Source organism: Oncorhynchus mykiss, chromosome 31, assembly GCF_013265735.2.
Source record: "Oncorhynchus mykiss isolate Arlee chromosome 31, USDA_OmykA_1.1, whole genome shotgun sequence".
Taxonomy (NCBI): Eukaryota; Metazoa; Chordata; class Actinopteri; order Salmoniformes; family Salmonidae; genus Oncorhynchus; species Oncorhynchus mykiss.
In genome coordinates, this window is record NC_050571.1 from 28118023 (window position 1) to 28137253 (window position 19231).

Consider the following 19231-nt stretch of genomic DNA (forward strand, 5'->3'; position numbering starts at 1 on the left):
TCTGAAAGTATTCACACCCTTTGACTTATTCCACATTTTGTTGTGTCACAGCCGGAATTCAAAATGGATTAAATATATATTTTTCCCCCTCACCCATCTACACACAATCCCCCATAACGACAAAGTGAAAATTTGTTTTTAGACATTTTGGCAAATCTATTGAAAAGGAAATACAGAAATATCTAATTAACATAGGTTTTCACACCTGGGTCTATACTTTGTAGAAGAGCAATTACAGCTGTAAGTCTTTCTGGGTAAGTCTCTAAGAGCTTTCCACTCCTGGATTGTGCAACGTTTGTCAAGCTCTGTCAAATTGGTTGTGATCATTGCTAGATAGCAATTTTCAGGTCTTGCCATAGATTTTCAATTAGATTTAAGTCAAAACTATAACTCGGCCACTCAGGAACATTTACTGTCTTTTTGGTAAGCAACTCCAGTGTAGATTTGGCCTTGTGATTTAGGTTATTGTCCTGCTGAAAGGTGCATTCATCTCCCAGAGTCAAGAGGAAAGCAGACTGAACCTGGTGTTCCTATTGGATTTTGCAGTATTACTTTAGTACCTTGTTGCAAACACGATGCACGTTTTGGAATATATAACAGTCATTGAACATTAAACTGTTAATGTGTAGCCTCATGGTGAAATCCCTGAGTGGTTCCCTTCCTCTCTGGCAACTGAGTTAGGAAGGACGCCTGTATCTTTGCAGTGACTGGGTGTATTAATACACCATCCAAAGTGTAATTAATAACTTCAGCACGCTCAAAGGGATATTCAATGTATGCTTTTTTAACATTAGGAAAGTATTCAGACCCCTTGACTTTTGTTACATTACAGCATTATTCTAAAGTGGATTAAATATACATTTTTCCCCCTCACCCATCTACACACAATACCCATAATGTAAAAGCAAAAACAGATTTTTGGCAAATTTACATAAGTATTCAGACCCTTTATTCTGTTCTTTGTTGAAGCACCTTTGGCAGCGATTACAGCCTTGAGTCTTCTTGGGTATGACGCTACAAGCTTGGCACCCCTGTATTTGGGGAGTTTATCCTATTCCTCTCTGCAGATCCTCTCAACCTCTGTCAGGTTGGATGGGGGAGCGTTGCTGCACAGCTATTTTCAGGTCTCTCCAGAGATGCTTGATCAGGTTCAAGTCCGGGCTCTGGCTGGGCCACTCAAGGACATTCAGAGACTTGTCCCGAAACCACTCCTGCGTTGTCTTGGCTGTGTGCTTAGTGTCCTTGTCCTGTTGGAAGGTGAACCTTCACCCCATCCTATTGTCCTGAGCGCTATGGAGCAGGTTTTCATCAAGAATCGCTCTGTACTTTGCTCCGTTTATCTTTCCCTTGATCCTGGTCTCCCAGTCCTTGCCGCTGAAAAACATTCACACAGAATGATGCTGCCACCACCATGCTTCACCGTAGGGATGGTACCAGGATTCCTCCAGACGTGACGCTTTCAGGCCAAAGAGTTCAATCTTGGTTTCATCAGACCAGAGAATATTGTTTCTCTTGGTCTGAGAGTCCTTTAGGCAATCTCCAAGTGGGATGTCTTGTGCCTTTTACAGAGGAGTGTCTTCCGTCTGGCCACTCTACCATAAAAGCTTGATTGGTGGAGTGCTGCAGAGATGGTGGTCCTTCTGAAAGGTTCACCCATCTCCACAGAGGAACTCTGGAGCTCTGTCAGAATGACCATAGGGTTCTTGGTCACCTCCCTGACCAAGGCCCTTCTCCCTCGATTGCTCAGTTTGGCTGGGCGGCCAGCTCTAAGAAGAGTCTTGGTGGTTCCAAACTTCTTCCATTTAAGAATGAAGGAGGCCACTGTGTTCTTGGGGACCTTTAAAGAACTGAAAACGGCTGATCTGTTAACCTTCTTGCAACATTAAAGGATGTTTTGTGCACCCTGACACAAACATTATATGAATGTCAGCACAACTGATCAGTTTTAGTGTTTTGGGAACCTCTCTCTTGTCATATCCCCAAAATGTTCCCACAACCTAAAGACAATTGTAAACATACAAATGTATTTCTGGGAACATTCTTGCAACATCAGGCAAATGTTTTTTTTTACCTATTAGTAACATTGTAATCATCAGCACAACTGGATAGCTGTTTGTGTTTTTGGAACATATATTTTGTGATGGCCCCACAATGTTCCCACCAGACTGCTCCTACAACCTAATGAAACATTCTGGGAACATTTAAAGAATAGACAACATGTGTTCTGGGAATGTTCTTGCAACGTCAGGCAAATGTTTTATACAAACATTGTATAATCATCAGCACAACTGGACCGTTTTTGTGTTATGAGAACATTTGCCCCAACTTAATAAATGTTCTGGGAACTTTCAAAAGAAGAAAATAACCAATTTTGGTTTGCTGGATTAACTTTAAATGAAAAAGGTGTGAACACAATGCACCTTTAAGACAGAGGCGTGGAATACTTACAAAGTCCTGACTCCCATCCTGATGGCAGAGACGACAGTCACCACAGCTGAATGCAGCACATTCCGAGTGGGCATGCAGCTCACAAACTGAAACCGAAAACAGAGGTTATATTACTTTTGTCAAAGTCACTACTATGACTGATGGACCAGTTAGATTTCCCCCAAGGAAGTTTAAATACAGTGTGAATCTCATTATTCAAAGATGTATGTACTCACTACTGTAAGTTGAAGAGTGTCTGCTAAATGACTAAAATGTAAAAGTACATTCCCCTACTACTGCAGTTTCGATTTGAGATAACATGTTTCATATGAGGTGACAGTAGAGAATGTTATCTTTTATTTTAGGGTATTTTCATACATATCTGATTTACTGTTTAGAAATGAAAGCACTTTCTATATCTTTATAGACAAATTCACTTAATGTATTAAAGTAATCAAAAGTTGAGTATTTAGTCCCATATTCCTAGTACGCAATGACTACATCAAGCTTGTGACTTTACAAACTCGTTGGATGCATTTGCAGTTTGTTTTGGATGTATTTTGGGTTATGTTTTGCCCCATAGGAACGGAATGGTGAATGATGGCTGGAGTCATTTTCTTTCTAAGTGGGTAGATAAGATGTTTCTGAACACTTCTAAATCAATTCTGATATTGCCATGATTAAGAAAAATCATGAATAATGGCGAGTTAGAAAGTTACAGAGGCTACAACAAAGCATGCTAACCTCTCACCATTATCAATGATGGGGGAGATAAAACATTTTTGGGAGGTATATGATCTTCGTCCCTCTAACTTTCTCACTCAGGCCTTCCGAGTGGCGCAGTGGTCTAAGGCACTGATTCGTAGTGCTTGAGGTGTCACAGCCCCGGGTTTGATCCCAGGCTGCACAATTGGCCCAGCGTCGCTCGGGTTAGGGGAGGGTTTGGCCGGCGGGGATTTCCTCGTCTCATCACGCTCTAGCGACTCCTTGTGGCGGGCCAGGCGCCTGCAAGCTGACTCCGATTGCCGGATGAACGGTGTTTCCTCCAACACATTGGTGCGGCTGGCTTCTGGGTTAAGCAAACAGTGTGTCAAGAAGCAGTGCGGTTTGGCAGGGTCGTGTTTTGGAGGACGCATGGCTCTCGACTTTCGCCTGTTGTGGAGTTGCATCAATGGGACAAGACTGTAACTACCAATTTGATATCATGAGAATGGGTTTTGAGCCCAACCGATTCAGTTTAGTATTTTTTTGTTGCCTGTTTTGCATTTTATTTTGGCATTCATTGATATATCAGCTTGCAAATAATGTAAAAATAAATAATAATAGACTTAATAAAGCCACATACAAACACGGTCTCTTTCTTGAGTAAGGCAGCTCCAAAATGTAGGTGTTTCAGCCCAGCTCAATGCTTTCTGTGGTGGTGGGGCAGCCAGCGGAAATACAGAGCGTAGGGGTTGGTAATCTTCTCTAATTGCGGCGTGATTAGCTCAGTGTTCTGTCACTCATGAGGACACTACTTCATCGGAGAATCTACAGGTAGAGCTAGGCAGTTCAAGCCCCCTTGGGTGCTGCCATAGATTTACATTAGAAGTCCCTGTCCAAGAAGGATTAAGGCCATTGGCCAGAGATTAAATGACGTCAAATCACATTATATCTACCATAGCTTTGATTGTACTGATCATGTCAACATCATACTTTCACAATCTTACCTAGCTAGCTAGACAACCAGTCATAATCATGAATCACATTGACAATTTACAGGCAAATCCTTTTCAATACTTGTCATATGAAGAGAAATTATAGATAAATCGTATCGGTACTCATTGGCCATAAACATTGCACAACAAGTTGGAAATCGGAAATTCAACAATGAGTGGTTTGGAAGGAATCAAAGGCTAACTGCAAGCGTTGCAAAACAATCACTATTTTGCTTCCCCTGCCAGCTATTTGGTGGAGAGGATGTGTGGTCCAAGTCTGGGTTTGAGGATTTAAAACATCTCTCTGAAAGGGTCTCTTTTCCAAGCTTAAAATGATAAACATTCACATTGGTCATGCTGTCAGTCCAGCATGACTTATGCCGCGTTCAAAACAACTGGAAACTTGGAAATCTCATACTCCATTGCTTCACTCTGAAAAAAAACAAGCTCTGACTGGGAAAACACATTTTGAACGGTCATCCAACTCTGAATTCCATGTAGGGAACTCGGGCCTCTTTGTAGTGCTCCGACCTGAAAAATCACTGATGTCATGATTCAACCTTGTTTTTTTTCAGAGTTCTCAGTTGTCTTGAAAGCACCATAAATCCAGAAAATGCGCAGACTGTGACAAAGTTTGATAACAAAGTTTGCCCACAAGAAGGACAGCCGCACCACGTTCAAGTGAGCACAGCACAACAACGGTGAGTCCAAAAATGTCTTGTATGCTGCTGCATAAATTATGTAAAATGCCAGGGAGATATGTATACTGTAGATAAGAAAGTAATACTCATGACCAATGATACATGCTGACCAGACCGGGCACGTCGCATGCGCGAGCATCGCAAAATAAATGTAGAAATCCATGTTATTCAATTATTGCACCCACACTGCTCGCACGCGCCAACGAGCGTCAGCGATGCCAAGAGCTAAAATAGAACTCCTTTCTATTTCTGACGCAGATCGCGCTGAACGTCCTGCCTCTCCCATCTCCTCATTGGTTTATAGAAGCAGGTACCCACGTGCCATTTCCTCATTGGTTATACCCACGTGGGTGATTGAAAGACAAATGTCAGCTGGTTTGGGTTGCGTGTAAGTGTATGTTGTGTAGTAAGCTGTTAGTAGCGAATGTGCCTCAGCCTAATAATTTGGTCCCTTTTCCCCTCATAATTTAGCCTACTGTTCTGATTTGATGATGCACCTGTAGCCTATAGCCTGTTTTAGAGAAATGTCACCATCAAATATGGTAAGAGCTTTCTTTGTCTGCTTATATGCCCCCGTTATTTATCCTGCGTTCTTAGGGTGCACAGGGAGAATGCTGTAAGACCGGCCCATGTTCTGAATTCTGTCGCGAAATGTGCTGAACAAATAGTTATATCGACTACTCGCTCATTAATGTCTTAATCGAAATGACGGCTTGCCTCTTATCCGGTCATCGTGCCCTTATGCCATAGTTTGTACATCTCAATTGTTTTATTGCTTATATAGGTCTATCTCATTAGTATCTTATTCATCATTTTAGGCCATGTTGAAATTATTTCATTGTTTTGCTTACTTTGTGTATTATAATTATCTCATGTGCTTTTCTTAAGGAGGAGGGGATACTATATAATGTTGTTGGGTCTGTAACCATGTTTGCCAGTGACAGTCTCTTCCCATTCAAATATCGTTTTTTCAACAAAAAGTTCAGTAATATACTCATGTAATTCCAGTTGATTTTGCGAGGGTTGTTTTGTTTGCGCAATGTGCTGTCATTGCGTCAGTATATTGTCTATAAATGTGGATCCTCATGATTGTATTTTCCTTCCTTTTTAAACCACATAGGCCTATTCAAATAATACAATGTTGTGTAGTGGCTTTGTTGGCATGCATCAAAAAAAAAGAAGAAGGTTGAATTTGCCCCACCAAGATTTACATGCTAAAATCACCACTGGGTAGCATCCACATTCATGTAGATGTGTTCACAAACATCTATTCTTACTAGCAATAAAAAGGACACAATACATTATTCTCCATTCACTTCCTATTGGACCAAACAATGCGAAACACAACCAAACAAGCTGTAAATGCATTCAACCAGTTTATAGCGTTACAAGCTTGATACAGACATTGTGTGCAAGGTACATGTGACCAAATACTAAACCTTTGACTACTTTAAATACACTATAAGTGAAATGTGTCCAAATATATATGACATCTTCAAATAGTGGACTAAATATATTAAGTGCTTTAATTTCTAAACTGTAAATCAGATATGTATGAAGGGGACATTCTGTACTGTCGCCTCATATGAAACATTTGATTTCAAATCCAAAATGCTGGAGTATAGAGCCATATGTAATATTTTAGCATCACTCTCTAAATACATATGGAGGGGAGTGTATAGAAAATCTACTTTGGGTGTGTACACGTGTGTCTACTGTCCAATGTGGCCTATGTACACGTACCTTGAGGTTTAGCTTCCATATGCAGCATCATGACCTGCACACTTCTACTAAGTAAACATGCAACACTTTGGCCATACGTTGCAAGTACATTGTGCCATTGGTCGCATAAACACTGTCTGTTGTGAAAACTCTTGAAAACGAACCTTCACAGCGAATGGCTGTGTTTCCCTCCAGATGTTTTCGACACACACAGCAGAATCTCTTTTTCTGCCCTGCTGGACCAAAGCAATGGGCCACAGGGATCTGGAGTTCACAAATGGACAAAAAAGGAATATGCACACTTCTACGAAGTAAACATGCAACACTTTGGCCATACGTTGCAAGTACATTGTGCCATTGGTGGCATATACACTGTCTGTTGTGAAAGCTCTTGAAACCATGCCGAAGGATTGTCGGGCTAGCATGCACTAACCACAATCACAAGCAGCGATAGAGCAGTTTAACTTTGTGCTGTCACTCACCCGCACCAGCGTCGGGGCCATACATGAACACGCAGTCCTCACAGTCTTCAGGCACTTCTCATGGCACATAAAGTTACATACTAGGGGTGGGAGGAGACACCAGAGTCAGTCAACTAGTCAATTCATCCTTGGAGCATCAGTAACAAGGCTATCTAAAGTCCTATTAATTTCTTGTAATGAGATTTTGGTGTTACACTGTCTAGAAACTACCTTTGTATTGGCTAATGTCTTGTAAATGCTTTAGTAATGCCTTCACCCAATAATGCATTATAATATTTGCTAAGCATTCGTAATAATCTTTATAGATTGGCAATTCTACGGCAACCAAGTGACACTGAGACTCAGATGTTTTACTTTAAAAATTGTATGCCAAACAAAAACCAATAATTGCTCAATTTAAAAAAATAAGTAAATGTGTTTTTGTATAGTGTTCTATGAAAATTGTTAAAAGTGGTCCTTGTGTATAGAGTTGTATTCTTTGTTTAACTTTGCAATCATTGTTGTTGTTTTTAAGTGAAAATCTGATTCTCGGTGTCACCCAGATGCACACAGTTGTGGCAGTCATGATGCATTAGAATAGACCTACTCTAGAAAGTGCTACTGAAACTGGTCCCTGACAAGGTTACGGCTCAGGGTCTATATGTTGAAAGGAGCAGTGGTTAGTCACAACCCACTGGGCACACACTGCTTGAGCCAGGCCATAAGCAGCCCTATAGACCTACTGAGATATTATGGGCTTCTGCTAGATGGCACAGTAACAAGTGTTCTAATAAGACAAGCTGTCTAACAACAAGAGTGCATGATCGCATCCACCTTCACGGAGGCGACATACAGTCTATGCTTCACATTTGACACATTAGCAAATAGGCTGTCACAGCATATAAGAAGGCACATTAAGTCTATAATCTAGCACCACTGTAGCATTATAAACATTTCTTATGCCATGTCTAGGGTGTTTAGTTTTTTGTTGTTGCTCTCGAGCATCCAGTCCCCTGTTGCCATGCCGACCAGTTAAAGTGTATCACGATTTGACTGCAGCTAATTGCGCACCAGAGACTTTGCATTTCCCCTCGTTCGCTCTGCCTGGTAACACTGGGTGCTGTCCATCAGTCTTATGCTGTTATGCAGTGCTGCTGTGCTGTCCCCTTGCTTCAGTGTAAGGCTAGGCATTGCTTTATTTCCTATATGTTTTTACACATGTTCATGGGAGGTACATTTTCAGATGGAGTAAAGGAGAGGGACTTTACTGAATTGACATTAATCGATAGCATCATAATGTCAGTCTGTGCATGATAATGGCATTGGTCTACAGGCTGCAGTTTAACATTTTTACACACACAAATGTATTGGACACAACGACAAGGCCTCTTTCACACACACATACACAATGTTACTACACACATACAGCGCTTCCTCTCGCCTACGACACGCACACAAACTGCCATCTGGGTAAGTACTGCTCTAGGAACATGCCATACTGTACACGGCGACAATATCTAGACAAGTTTAGAACCTATACGCATTACGTCAACCAAAATGCTTCAGTTTGAGAATTCAACAATTCAAGGAAAATTCCCCAACGTCAAGCACATTTTACATTTCAGTTGAGCCGTTTCAACTCAACTGGTCTGGTCAAGTGAAGAAACAAAAACAAATGTCACGTCTCATGTAAACCAACCTACCTTCACAAATGAAGCCGATAAGACCCCATATGAAATCACTGCAGTTGTGGCAGAACGTTGGCTTGGTGAGAGTCACTTTCCTAAAACAATGTCCGGGTGCACTGACATGGTACCTTGAGCGAGACCCAGGGGATTGTTGTGCCTTTTTCCTCCCGGACAGGGGGCTTGCGCTTTCCATGATGGAATTCTCATTCTTCGTTCGAGTGCTGTTTGCCATCGTATCTGTGCACCACAAGAGTCGTGTATAATGAAAACGTAGCTAGGGTGTTTGAGTGAAAATATGTTTCCGCTGCCAAGCGGCAAAACCAGCGAGCTCCAGCTACGTTAAGCCCAACCGCCGTGTCATTACACTTTGGAGCCAGTGGTGCCAGCTGCTGCTGGAGCTATAGCAGTCATGAAGTTAGCTAACAACAATAGACAAGGCAGTTAGCTACCAGCATTGCAAAAAATAAAAAACATAAGTCTTGAATGATCCAGAAATATGGTTAATTGACAAAACACTCAGTCTTGTGGCTCGTCACCAGGAAACAAGAAAAATAAGCTTACTGGCTAACTTAACGTTAGCAAAACGCTACATTTACTCGCAAAAAAATTAAAGGCAAGCAAGTTCAAAGAAAATCCATCAAAGCAACAAGTGACAATCGAACTAATTAACGACTTAAATTGCTAACTAAATTGGTTGTTTTTATCCTGCTCCGTTTTTCTTTTGCAGCTTTTACACATCAGCTGCTAGCTACTTCCGCCCGCAGTTTTCATAGTTGTGCAGCGGTTTTCATCCGCCCTGACATGGTTGGCCCTCACAGCGCCTAGACATGAGTGAGTGACCAGCATCACAGAATTTTCAAAGCAAATGAAGCACAGCACAAACAGATAAGTCCTTGCGGGGCTCCAGCAGCCACCTCGACCATAACACGCAAGCGACCCTATTGCCCTAACAACTCATTGTGCAGAGTTCTCTAGCTCATAAAAATGATTTTTTTTTACAATGCAACAAACTCTTGGTTTTTATTCACTAGCCTACTTGTATTTCCCATAATCTTTTGGCATGCGGCATTTCACCTACCATCGGTCACCAGTATTGTAATGACCTGACTAGATTAAAAAGGAACAATTGTCCAGACAGAGGATTGAGTTTACGAATTTACGGTGTATTAACCCAACTTCACACAGGCTACTGTTTGGCCGTAGCCCACGCCAAATAAATGAAGGATACCCAATAAAACAACCGTGACCTTCTCTCGTGAAGGACCGCCATAATAGAAAGAACAATAGCTAAACCTGGTCTTAACTTCCAATGCTCCACCCCCCTGCCCGAACCCCTCCACGCCACCTCGCCAACCACCAGGATACCCGGCATCAGAACATTCCAGGCATTCCCATGATTGGAAAGATAGCAGGTTGATTGGCAAGTCGGACCCCGCGAACACTGGGTAATGAATGGTAAGTACAAAACAACCAACTAATAGCATAACACATAACACACAGCTGTTAGTGCGGGTTGTTATAGTATTATACTTATCCGTGGTCAAACGAATTGGTGGAAACCTGACAATACTTATAACCTATTAACTCAAAAGTAAAGTGATAAACCCCAATGGGCCTCTTTCTGCCTTTCTTATCGTCCCTGGCATTCAATTCATCAGTCAACTAACTCTTGGATACAGGCCGGTTATTTTTATTTTTTAAAATCTTTATTTAACTAGACAGTTTAACAGTTAAGAACAAATTCTTATTTTCAATGACGGCCTATGAACAGTGGATGAACTGCCTTGTTCAGGGGCAGAACGACAGATTTTACCTTGTCAGCTCCGGGATTCGACCTTTCGGTTACAAGTCCAACGCTCTAACCACTAGGCTACCTGCTGCCACCTAGTGGTATTTAGGTGAAAATACATGTGACAACTCACATTACATGAACACAGTGAAATGTATTAACCTTGGCCTGAAATTTATGTCACAGTGGATAGCTAAGAGCATGCAGATCAAGAAGTAGAAATCCAGGGCCCAGATTTTCAAAACATTTAATGCAGATCAAAATGATCATGTGGTGTTAGATTCTGCTCCTTTAGATGTAGTCCCTCATTTTTGGATGTCGTTTTTAGAGAACTGAATCAAATCTCTTAATATATAACATATGCTACAACAAATACACTTTTATATGATCCCATGACATTTGGGATAAAAAAAAAAATGTATTTCTAAAGTGAAGGGTAACACAATTTAATGAGGGCTCAGGATTAAGACCAAGCCGTTCTGCCAGTCACATTCTGTTAAAGGTCACCGAGGCACACACATCCCTGGGTCGCTCCTCTTTTCAGTTTGTTGCAGCTAGCGACTGGAACGAGCTGCAACAAACACTCAATCTCTTCAAAGACTCAATCATGGACACTCTTACTGACAGTTGTGGCTGCTTTGTGTGATGTATTGTTTTGTCGTCTCTACCTTCTTGACCTTTGTGCTGTTGACTTTGCCCAATAATGTTTGTACCATGTCTTTGTGCTGCTACTATATTTATATTGTATTTATTTTTTAAATCCCAGGCCCCCATCCCCACAGGCCTTTTGGTAGGCCGTCATTGTAAATAAGAATTTGTTCTTAACTGGCTTGCCCAGTTAAATAAAGGCTAAATAAAATAAATAAAAAAGATAACACATGGTCATTTTAATCTGGATTAAATGGGCCCTGGTGACCAGCTTTGAGAGGAATATGAAAACATGTGTATTCTATTGTAGGCCTACCTGTACTAAGCAAAACTATAAACACAACATGTAAAGTGTTGGTCCCATGTTTCATGAGCTGAAATAAAACGTCCCAGAAATGTTCTATATACGCACAAAAAGCTTTTGTGCACAAAATGTATTTACATCCCTGTTAGTGAGCATTTCTCCTTTGCAAAAATAATCCATCCACCTGACAGGTGTGGCATTTCAAGAAGCTGATTAAACAGCATGATCATTACACAGGTGCACCTTGTGCTGCGGACAATAAAAGGCCACTGAAATGTGCAGTTTTATCACACAACACATTGCCACAGATGTCTCATGTTTTGAGGGAGCATGCAAATGGCATGCTGACTGCAGGAATGTCCACCAAAGCTGTTGCCAGAGAATTTGTTTATTTCTCTACCACAAACTGCCTACGTTGTTTTAGAGAATTTGGCAGTACATCCAACTGGCCTCACAACCACAGACCACGTGTAACCACACCAGTCCAGGACCTCCACATCCGGCTTCTTCACCTGTGGAATTGTCTGAGACCAGCCACCCGGACAGCTGACGAAACTGAGATGTATTTGTGTCTGTAATAAAGCCATTCTGTGGGGAAAAACACATGGGTGGCTCAGGCCCACGCATGACTGCGCCCCTGCCCAGTCGTGAAATTCATAGAGTAGTGCCTAATGAATTTATTTCCTTATATGAACTGTAATTCAGTAAAATCGTTGAAATTGTTGCAGGTTTTTGTCCAGTATACATACGGTTATACCAAACTGAGAAAATAGGTGAGGCACAGACCCAACAGGTCTCGACCAATGATTTATACTGTATACACAGTGCATTTGGAAAGTATTCAGACCCCTTCCATCTACATTGTTACATTACAGCCTTTTTCTAAAATGGATTAAAATATTCCCCCCACATCTACACACAATACCCCATAACGATGAAGCAAAAACAGGTTGATTTTTGCAATTTAAAAAAACAAAAACAGAAATACCTTAATTACATAAGTATTCAGTCCCTTTGCTATAAAACTCAAAATTGAGCTCAGGTGCATCCTGTTTCCATTGATCATCCTTTATGTTTCTACAACTTGGGACTCCACCTGTGGTAAATTTAATTGATCGGACATTATTTGGAAAGGCACACACGTGTCTAAATAAAGTCCCACAGTTGACAGTGCATGTCAGAGCAGAAACCAAGCCATGAGGTCAAAGGAATTGTCTGTAGAGCGCAGACAGGATTTTGTCAAGGCACAGATCTAGGGAAGGGTACCCAAACAATTTCTGTAGCATTTAAGGTCCCCAACAACAGTGGCCTCCATCGTTCTTAAATGGAAGAAGTTTGGAACCACCAAGACTCTTCGTAGAGCTGTCTGCCAGGAACATTATTGCAATCAGGGGAGAAGGGCCTTGTTCAGGGAGGTGACCAAGAACCTGATGGTCACCAACATAGCTTCTCTGTGGAGATTGGAAAATCGTCAATAAGGACAACCATCTCTGCAGCACTCCACCAATCAGGCCTTTATGGTATAGTGGCCAGACAGAAGCCACTCCTCAGTAAAAGGCATGAACAGCCCGTTTGAAGTTTGCCAAAAGGCACCTAAAGGCCTCGCAGAACATGAAACAAGATTCTCTGGTCTGACAAAACCAAGATTGAACTCCTTGCCCTGAATGCCAAGTGTCACATCTGGAGGAAACCTGGCACCCTACAGTGAAGCATGGTGGCAGGATCATGCTGTGGGGATGTTTTTCAGCAGCAGGGACTGGAAAACTAGTCAAGATCAAAGGAAAAATGAATAGAGCAAAGTACAGAGATATCCTTGATAATCTGTTTGAGCGCTCAAGACCTGACTGGGGACAAAAGGTCACCTTCCAACAGAACAAACCTAAGCACACAGACAAGACAGGAGTGGCTTTGGGACAAGTCAACATCCTTGAGTGGCCCAACTAGAGCCCAAGCTCCCCAGCCAATCTGACAGAGCATGGGAGAAACTCCCCAAACACAGCTGTGCCAAGCTTGTAGCATCATAATCTATGCTCAAGGCTGTAATCATTGCCAAAGGTGCGGCAAAGTACTCAGTCAAGGGTCTGAATACGTAAATGTTCCTGAAAGACATCTAAACCCATTTTTGCTTTGGGGTGTTGTGCATTTTTTTCAATTCTATAACAAGGCTGTAAAGCAAGATGTAAATAGTCAAGGGGTCTGAATACTTGTGCACATACCATTTGACCTCTAATCACAATTTTTAGTGATCAAAGCTTGGACTGGTGCTTAGAGGTAATAATTGAACACCTCTCATTTGGATCCATTGTGCTATATCTTGCATTTAACTTAACGCAGTCACATTTAAATAATTATCCATTGAACAAGCTTATTTCACCTTAAAATCCCCACAAAATTAAATGTTAATGAAATTAAACATCTCCATTAAAATACTAATTGCGTCATTTAAATCCCATATATATTTTTTATTCAACTACGCAAGTCAGTCAAAAACTCATTCTTAATTACAGTGACGGCCTACCTGGGAACAGTGGGTTAACTGCCTTGTTCAGGGGCATAAGGACCGATTTTTACCTTGTCAGCTCAGGGGTTCGATCTAGCAACCTTATGGTTACTGGCCCAATGTTCTAACCACTATGCTACCTGCCACCCTGTTTACATTATCCATTTCACACAAGAAATATAGTTTCTCAACTTTGTTTTATTGCAAGTGAACCAAAAAAAAAAAAAAAAAGTACAGCTGAAGGTTGCCAGAGACAGGAAATGTGAAGTCAGATGTTTTAAAAAGAAAAACAATTTAAGCCAACTCCTCTTCGCCCTCCTCCTCTTCAAACTCGCCCTCCTCCTCTGCAGTGGCATCTTGGTACTGCTGGTACTCAGACACCAGATCATTCATGTTGCTCTCTGCCTCGGTGAACTCCATCTCATCCATGCCCTCTCCGGTGTACCAATGGAGGAAAGCTTTACGGCGGAACATAGCTGTGAACTGCTCAGAGATGCGCTTGAACAGCTCCTGGATGGCAGTGCTGTTGCCGATGAAGGTGGCGGCCATCTTGAGGCCACGGGGAGGAATGTCACAGACTGCAGTCTTGACGTTGTTTGGGATCCATTCAACGAAGTAGCTGCTGTTCTTGTTCTGTACGTTCAGCATCTGCTCATCCACCTCTTTCATGGACATGCGCCCGCGGAAGACTGCAGCCACGGTGAGATAGCGTCCGTGGCGGGGATCACAGGCTGCCATCATGTTCTTAGAGTCAAACATTTGCTGAGTGAGCTCTGGAACCGTCAGGGCTCTGTACTGCTGGCTTCCCCTGCTGGTAAGAGGTGCAAAGCCAGGCATGAAGAAGTGGAGACGGGGGAAAGGCACCATGTTGACTGCCAGTTTGCGCAGGTCGGCGTTGAGCTGGCCAGGGAAGCGGAGACAGGTGGTGACCCCACTCATGGTGGCAGACACCAGGTGGTTGAGGTCGCCGTAGGTGGGTGTGGTGAGTTTAAGGGTACGGAAGCAGATGTCATAGAGAGCCTCGTTGTCGATGCAGTAGGTCTCGTCTGTGTTCTCTACCAGCTGGTGGACTGAGAGGGTGGCATTGTAGGGCTCCACCACAGTGTCTGACACTTTAGGGGAGGGCACCACACTGAAAGTGTTCATGATGCGGTCGGGATATTCTTCACGGATCTTGCTGATAAGCAGGGTGCCCATGCCAGAGCCAGTTCCACCTCCCAGGGAGTGGGTGAGCTGGAAGCCCTGGAGGCAGTCACAGCTCTCAGCTTCCTTCCTCACTACATCCAAGACGGAGTCAACTAGCTCTGCACCCTCGGTGTAGTGGCCCTTTGCCCAGTTGTTACCAGCGCCACTCTGACCTGGAAAGGACAAAAGTAGGACATCAATGCAAAGATAATGAGATGTTATGGAAAAACTGGGCCCTGGTGATTGATTGTGCAAACACTAAAGTCAGGGATGACAAAGCAAATTAAGCAACATGGAAACCCTTTGTTTTACGTAACCAATACCAACAGTTTGTCTCTGGTGACTGTAGTCAGGTAATTAAGGTGTACTGTAGTAACATGCAACGAATCCAGGCACAGACAACTTCCAAGTTAATATAGTCAAACTGCCAAAGACAGTTTCTTACCAAAGACAAAGTTGTCAGGCCTGAAGATCTGACCAAATGGTCCAGATCTCACAGAGTCCATGGTCCCAGGCTCCAAGTCCACAAGTACTGCACGTGGCACATACTTTCCACCTGAAATAACACAAGAGCACTTAAAATAAATTAACATCCTTTCAAAACCCTATTCTACCACACTTAGGACATCTAGGACATCCATTTTGTGTAGCCAGAGCTGGACAAAGTCCAGATTAAAAGACCAAATGTGGATCATGACATCACACAACCTAACTCACCTGAAGCTTCATTGTAGTATACATTAATCCTTTCCAACTGAAGATCACTGTCCCCATGGTAACTTCCAGTGGGGTCAATGCCATGCTCGTCACTGATCACCTCCCAGAACTAAAGACAAAGAATGCATTTTGATAAGTCTGAAAATGTATTATAAATCTATAGACAATTCAGTTAAGATGTTTACAATCGAATTAAATAAAAAGCAAACAAGACATTTGAATTAAAAGAGTAATCGGCTTTTTTTGCGTCATTCAAGTGCTACATCTAAAAACAAAATGGTTTCTAAAGTTGGCACCATTTTAAAATAGTATCATTTTTGCGTTGTCCTTGGTTAAAACGGACAAATAACAGGGGAAATTGTGCTCGATGTATTAGGACAGACAAATATGCATATGTAAACTGAAACATAAGACTATAATAGTTGCAGTGAGCAGGTTTTGGCGCACCCGGCTGAACAAGACAACCAGCCATATTACAACTGCGCGCGCTGAATCAACGCGGGGCGGCCAACACCCTTGAATTAGACTCATTGCGTCGATCTGAAGGTTTGCCCCGTTAAAAACAAGTTGATGCCTCTTCAAAATCATTGAACTTGTTGGAACAAACGGGAAGGAAAATAATCAAGGGGGATGTGATATATTCCGCCAAACAAAAATTGAACCAACTAAGAACGGGGCCACATTGTTTTCAATCCAATACGTAACATTTTCAAATTTCCCCAAAGTTATTTTCTCGGGCACAATTTGAAATATATTTAAATACAATATAGCGTTGTCGCAGATTTTATGTTTAAACAAATCATACTGCTAAACCTGATCAAAAGTCAAGGATTTAAAAGCCTAAAGTGTACCAACCTTAGCGCCAATTTGATTACCGCACTGACCAGCTTGTAAATGAACAATCTCCCTCATTTTGTTAGAGTAAACTTAGTCTAGTTTCAATGAGTTCCTTCTTTGAGCGGCTACAATCGTCAAACTGTTGCTCCAAAGTAAATTTGTTAAGTCATGCTCCAAAATCGCGTCCATTTATAGCAATCCTATTGGTTCATTTGGTCGCAGTACCCGCATTGTAAGCGACGTGATTGGTGTAATTCTGACCAGAAACGCTACGATATCACGTGTCGTAATAGGATGAATAATATAGGACCATAAAGAATGAAGTGGGAATAAAAACACTGGCTACAGTAGCCTACATCTCGGCCTCCAGATTGTAAATCGAATTAAATTGAGCATGTTATCAAAAGTCTAGCATGTCATCTCGACAGAATTCATTCGTTCAAGTTTGTAGCATTCAATGCCTTCAATCTGAATTTTTGCATCACGAAACATATCTCCACTAATAAGGGAGAAATAATCAATAGCCGTATTTATATAATTTCACCTTTGATTTGGTCAATTTTCGTGGAGGCATAACGCAGGGAACGAGTTAAGGTTATTTTATATTTTTGGACTCTTGCTGAAGTCTTTACATGCAATCTTCAAGACAGTCTTCTAATTTATAAGAGTTATAAATCACTTGTCATTGTTCACGTTAAAAGGTTCCACATCATGTCAGTTATTTTTTAAAGTCTGCAACATTAACCTAACCATTGTCATGTTGAAATCTCAGATAGACCAACTTGAATAACACTTTTATTTGTATCATGAAATCCTCCCTTCTCTCTACCTTGATTATGAGATACATACAGTACCAGTGAAAAGATTGGACACCTACTCATTCAAAGGTTTTTCTTTATTTGTACTGTTTTCTACATAGAACAATAGTGAAGACATCAAAACTATGAAATAACACATACAAAAATGTTAAACAAAATATATTTTATATTCATGAAAGTTGCCACTCTTTGCCTTGACAGCTTTGCACACTCCTGGCATTCTCTCAACCAGCTTCGCCTGGAATGCTTTTCCAACAGTCTTGAAGAGTTCTAACAAATGCTGAGCACTTGTTGGATGCTTTTCCTTCACTCTGCATCCAACTCATCGCAAACCATCTCAATTGGGTTGAGGTCAGGTGATCATGGAGGCCAGGTCATCTGATGCAGCACTCCATCACTCTCCTTCTTGGTCAAATAGCCTTTACACAGCCTGGAGGTGTGTTGGGTCATTGTCCTGTTGAAAATCAAATTATAGTCCCACTAAGTGCAAACCAGATGGGATGGCGTATCTCTGCAGAACGCTGTGGTAGCCATGCTGGTTAAGTGTGCTGACTGTCACCAGCAAAGCAACCCCACACCTCCTCCTCCATTCTTCACGGTGGGAACTACACATGTGGAGATCCTCCGTTCACCTACTCTGAGTCTCACAAAGACACGGCAGTTGGAACTAAAAATCTCAAATTTGGACTCATCAGACCAAAGGACAGATTTCCACCGGTCTAATGTCCATTGCTTGTGTTTCTTGGCTCAAACAAATCTTTTCTTCTTATTGGTGTCCTAGTAGTGGTTTCTTTGCAGCAATTCGACCATGAAAGCCTGATTCACGCAGTCTCCTCTGAACAGTTCATTTTGAGATGTGTCTGTTACTTGAACTCTCTGAAGCATTAATTTGGGTTGCAATTTCTGAGGCTGGTAACTCTTATGAACTTCTCCTCTGCAGCAGAGGTAACTCTGGGTCTTCCTTTCCTGTGGCGGTCCTCATGAGAGCCAGTTTCATCATAGCGCTTGATGGTTTTTGCGACTGCACTTTCAAAGTTACTGACATTTTCCGTATTGACTGACCTTCATGTCTTAAAGTAATGGACTGTCATTTCTCTTTGCTTATTTGAGCTGTTCTTGCCATAATATGGACTTGGTCTTTTACCAAATAGGGCTATCTTCTGTTTCCCACCCCTACCTTGTCACAACACAATTGATTGGCTCAAATGCATTAAGGAAAGAAATTCCACATATGAACAAGAAGCTGGTTGAGTAGAATACCAAGTGTGCAAAGCTGTTATCAAGGCAAAGGGTGGCTACTTTAAATCTCAAATATATTTTGATTTGTTTAACACTTTTTTGGTTACTACACGATTCCAAATGTGTTATTTCATAGTTTTGACATCTTCACAATTATTCTACAACACAGAAAAAAGTAAAAATAAAGAAAATCCCTTGAATGAGTAGGTGTGTCCACACTTTTGACTGGTACTGTACATATGACATGATACTGCCGCGGTGCCAGGCCCATAACGGAGCAGATGGGCTTGTTTATGGTGTACTCCATGTGTAACTCTGTGTTGTTGTCTGTGTCACACTGCTTTGCTTTATCTTGGCCATGTCGCAGTTGCAAATGAGAACTAGCCTACCTGGTTAAATAAAGGTGAAATAAAAATACATTAAAAAGATGTTTAGGTGACTTATTGTGTTAGTGGCCTACTTCCCAAAGAACTGTAGGAGAGCAACAGCTGAAGGGGG

The 19231-nt window shown here is 41.8% G+C and overlaps 2 protein-coding genes across 2 annotated transcripts in view; both read right to left on the reverse strand.

The window, feature by feature from the left end:
* The window catches only part of LOC110504921 (diacylglycerol kinase theta), a 29010-nt gene extending 19040 nt beyond the window's left edge, over positions 1–9970 (reverse strand). The window contains exons 1-4 of the mRNA XM_036970338.1: positions 8712–9970; positions 7030–7109; positions 6712–6811; positions 2449–2534 (exon numbers count right to left, since the gene is read on the reverse strand). Of these exons, the coding sequence (XP_036826233.1) occupies positions 2449–2534; positions 6712–6811; positions 7030–7109; positions 8712–8928 (483 nt within the window). The 5' untranslated portion in view covers positions 8929–9970. The remainder of the gene's footprint in view (positions 1–2448; positions 2535–6711; positions 6812–7029; positions 7110–8711) is intronic.
* A 3914-nt stretch (positions 9971–13884) lies between these two features.
* Positions 13885–16857, reverse strand: LOC110504922 (tubulin beta-4B chain). Its single transcript, XM_021583795.2, has 4 exons — positions 16695–16857; positions 15840–15948; positions 15568–15678; positions 13885–15295 (listed from the first exon to the last, which is right to left on the reverse strand). Exons 1-4 carry the CDS (start codon positions 16749–16751, stop codon positions 14232–14234), a joined length of 1341 nt encoding a protein of 446 aa, XP_021439470.1. The 5' UTR covers positions 16752–16857; the 3' UTR covers positions 13885–14231.
* Positions 16858–19231: the final 2374 nt, after the last annotated feature.

Excerpts from the sequence above, each read along its gene's own strand:
- LOC110504922 (XM_021583795.2), bottom strand. The coding sequence starts at position 16,751 with ATGAGGGAGATTGTTCATTTACAAGCTGGTCAGTGCGGTAATCAAATT. Across the intron at positions 15,949-16,694 it reads GTAATCAAATTGGCGCTAAG|TTCTGGGAGGTGATCAGTGA; the intron begins GTTGGTACACTT and ends CTTTGTCTTTAG. Across the intron at positions 15,296-15,567 it reads GCCTGACAACTTTGTCTTTG|GTCAGAGTGGCGCTGGTAAC; the intron begins GTAAGAAACTGT and ends TGTCCTTTCCAG.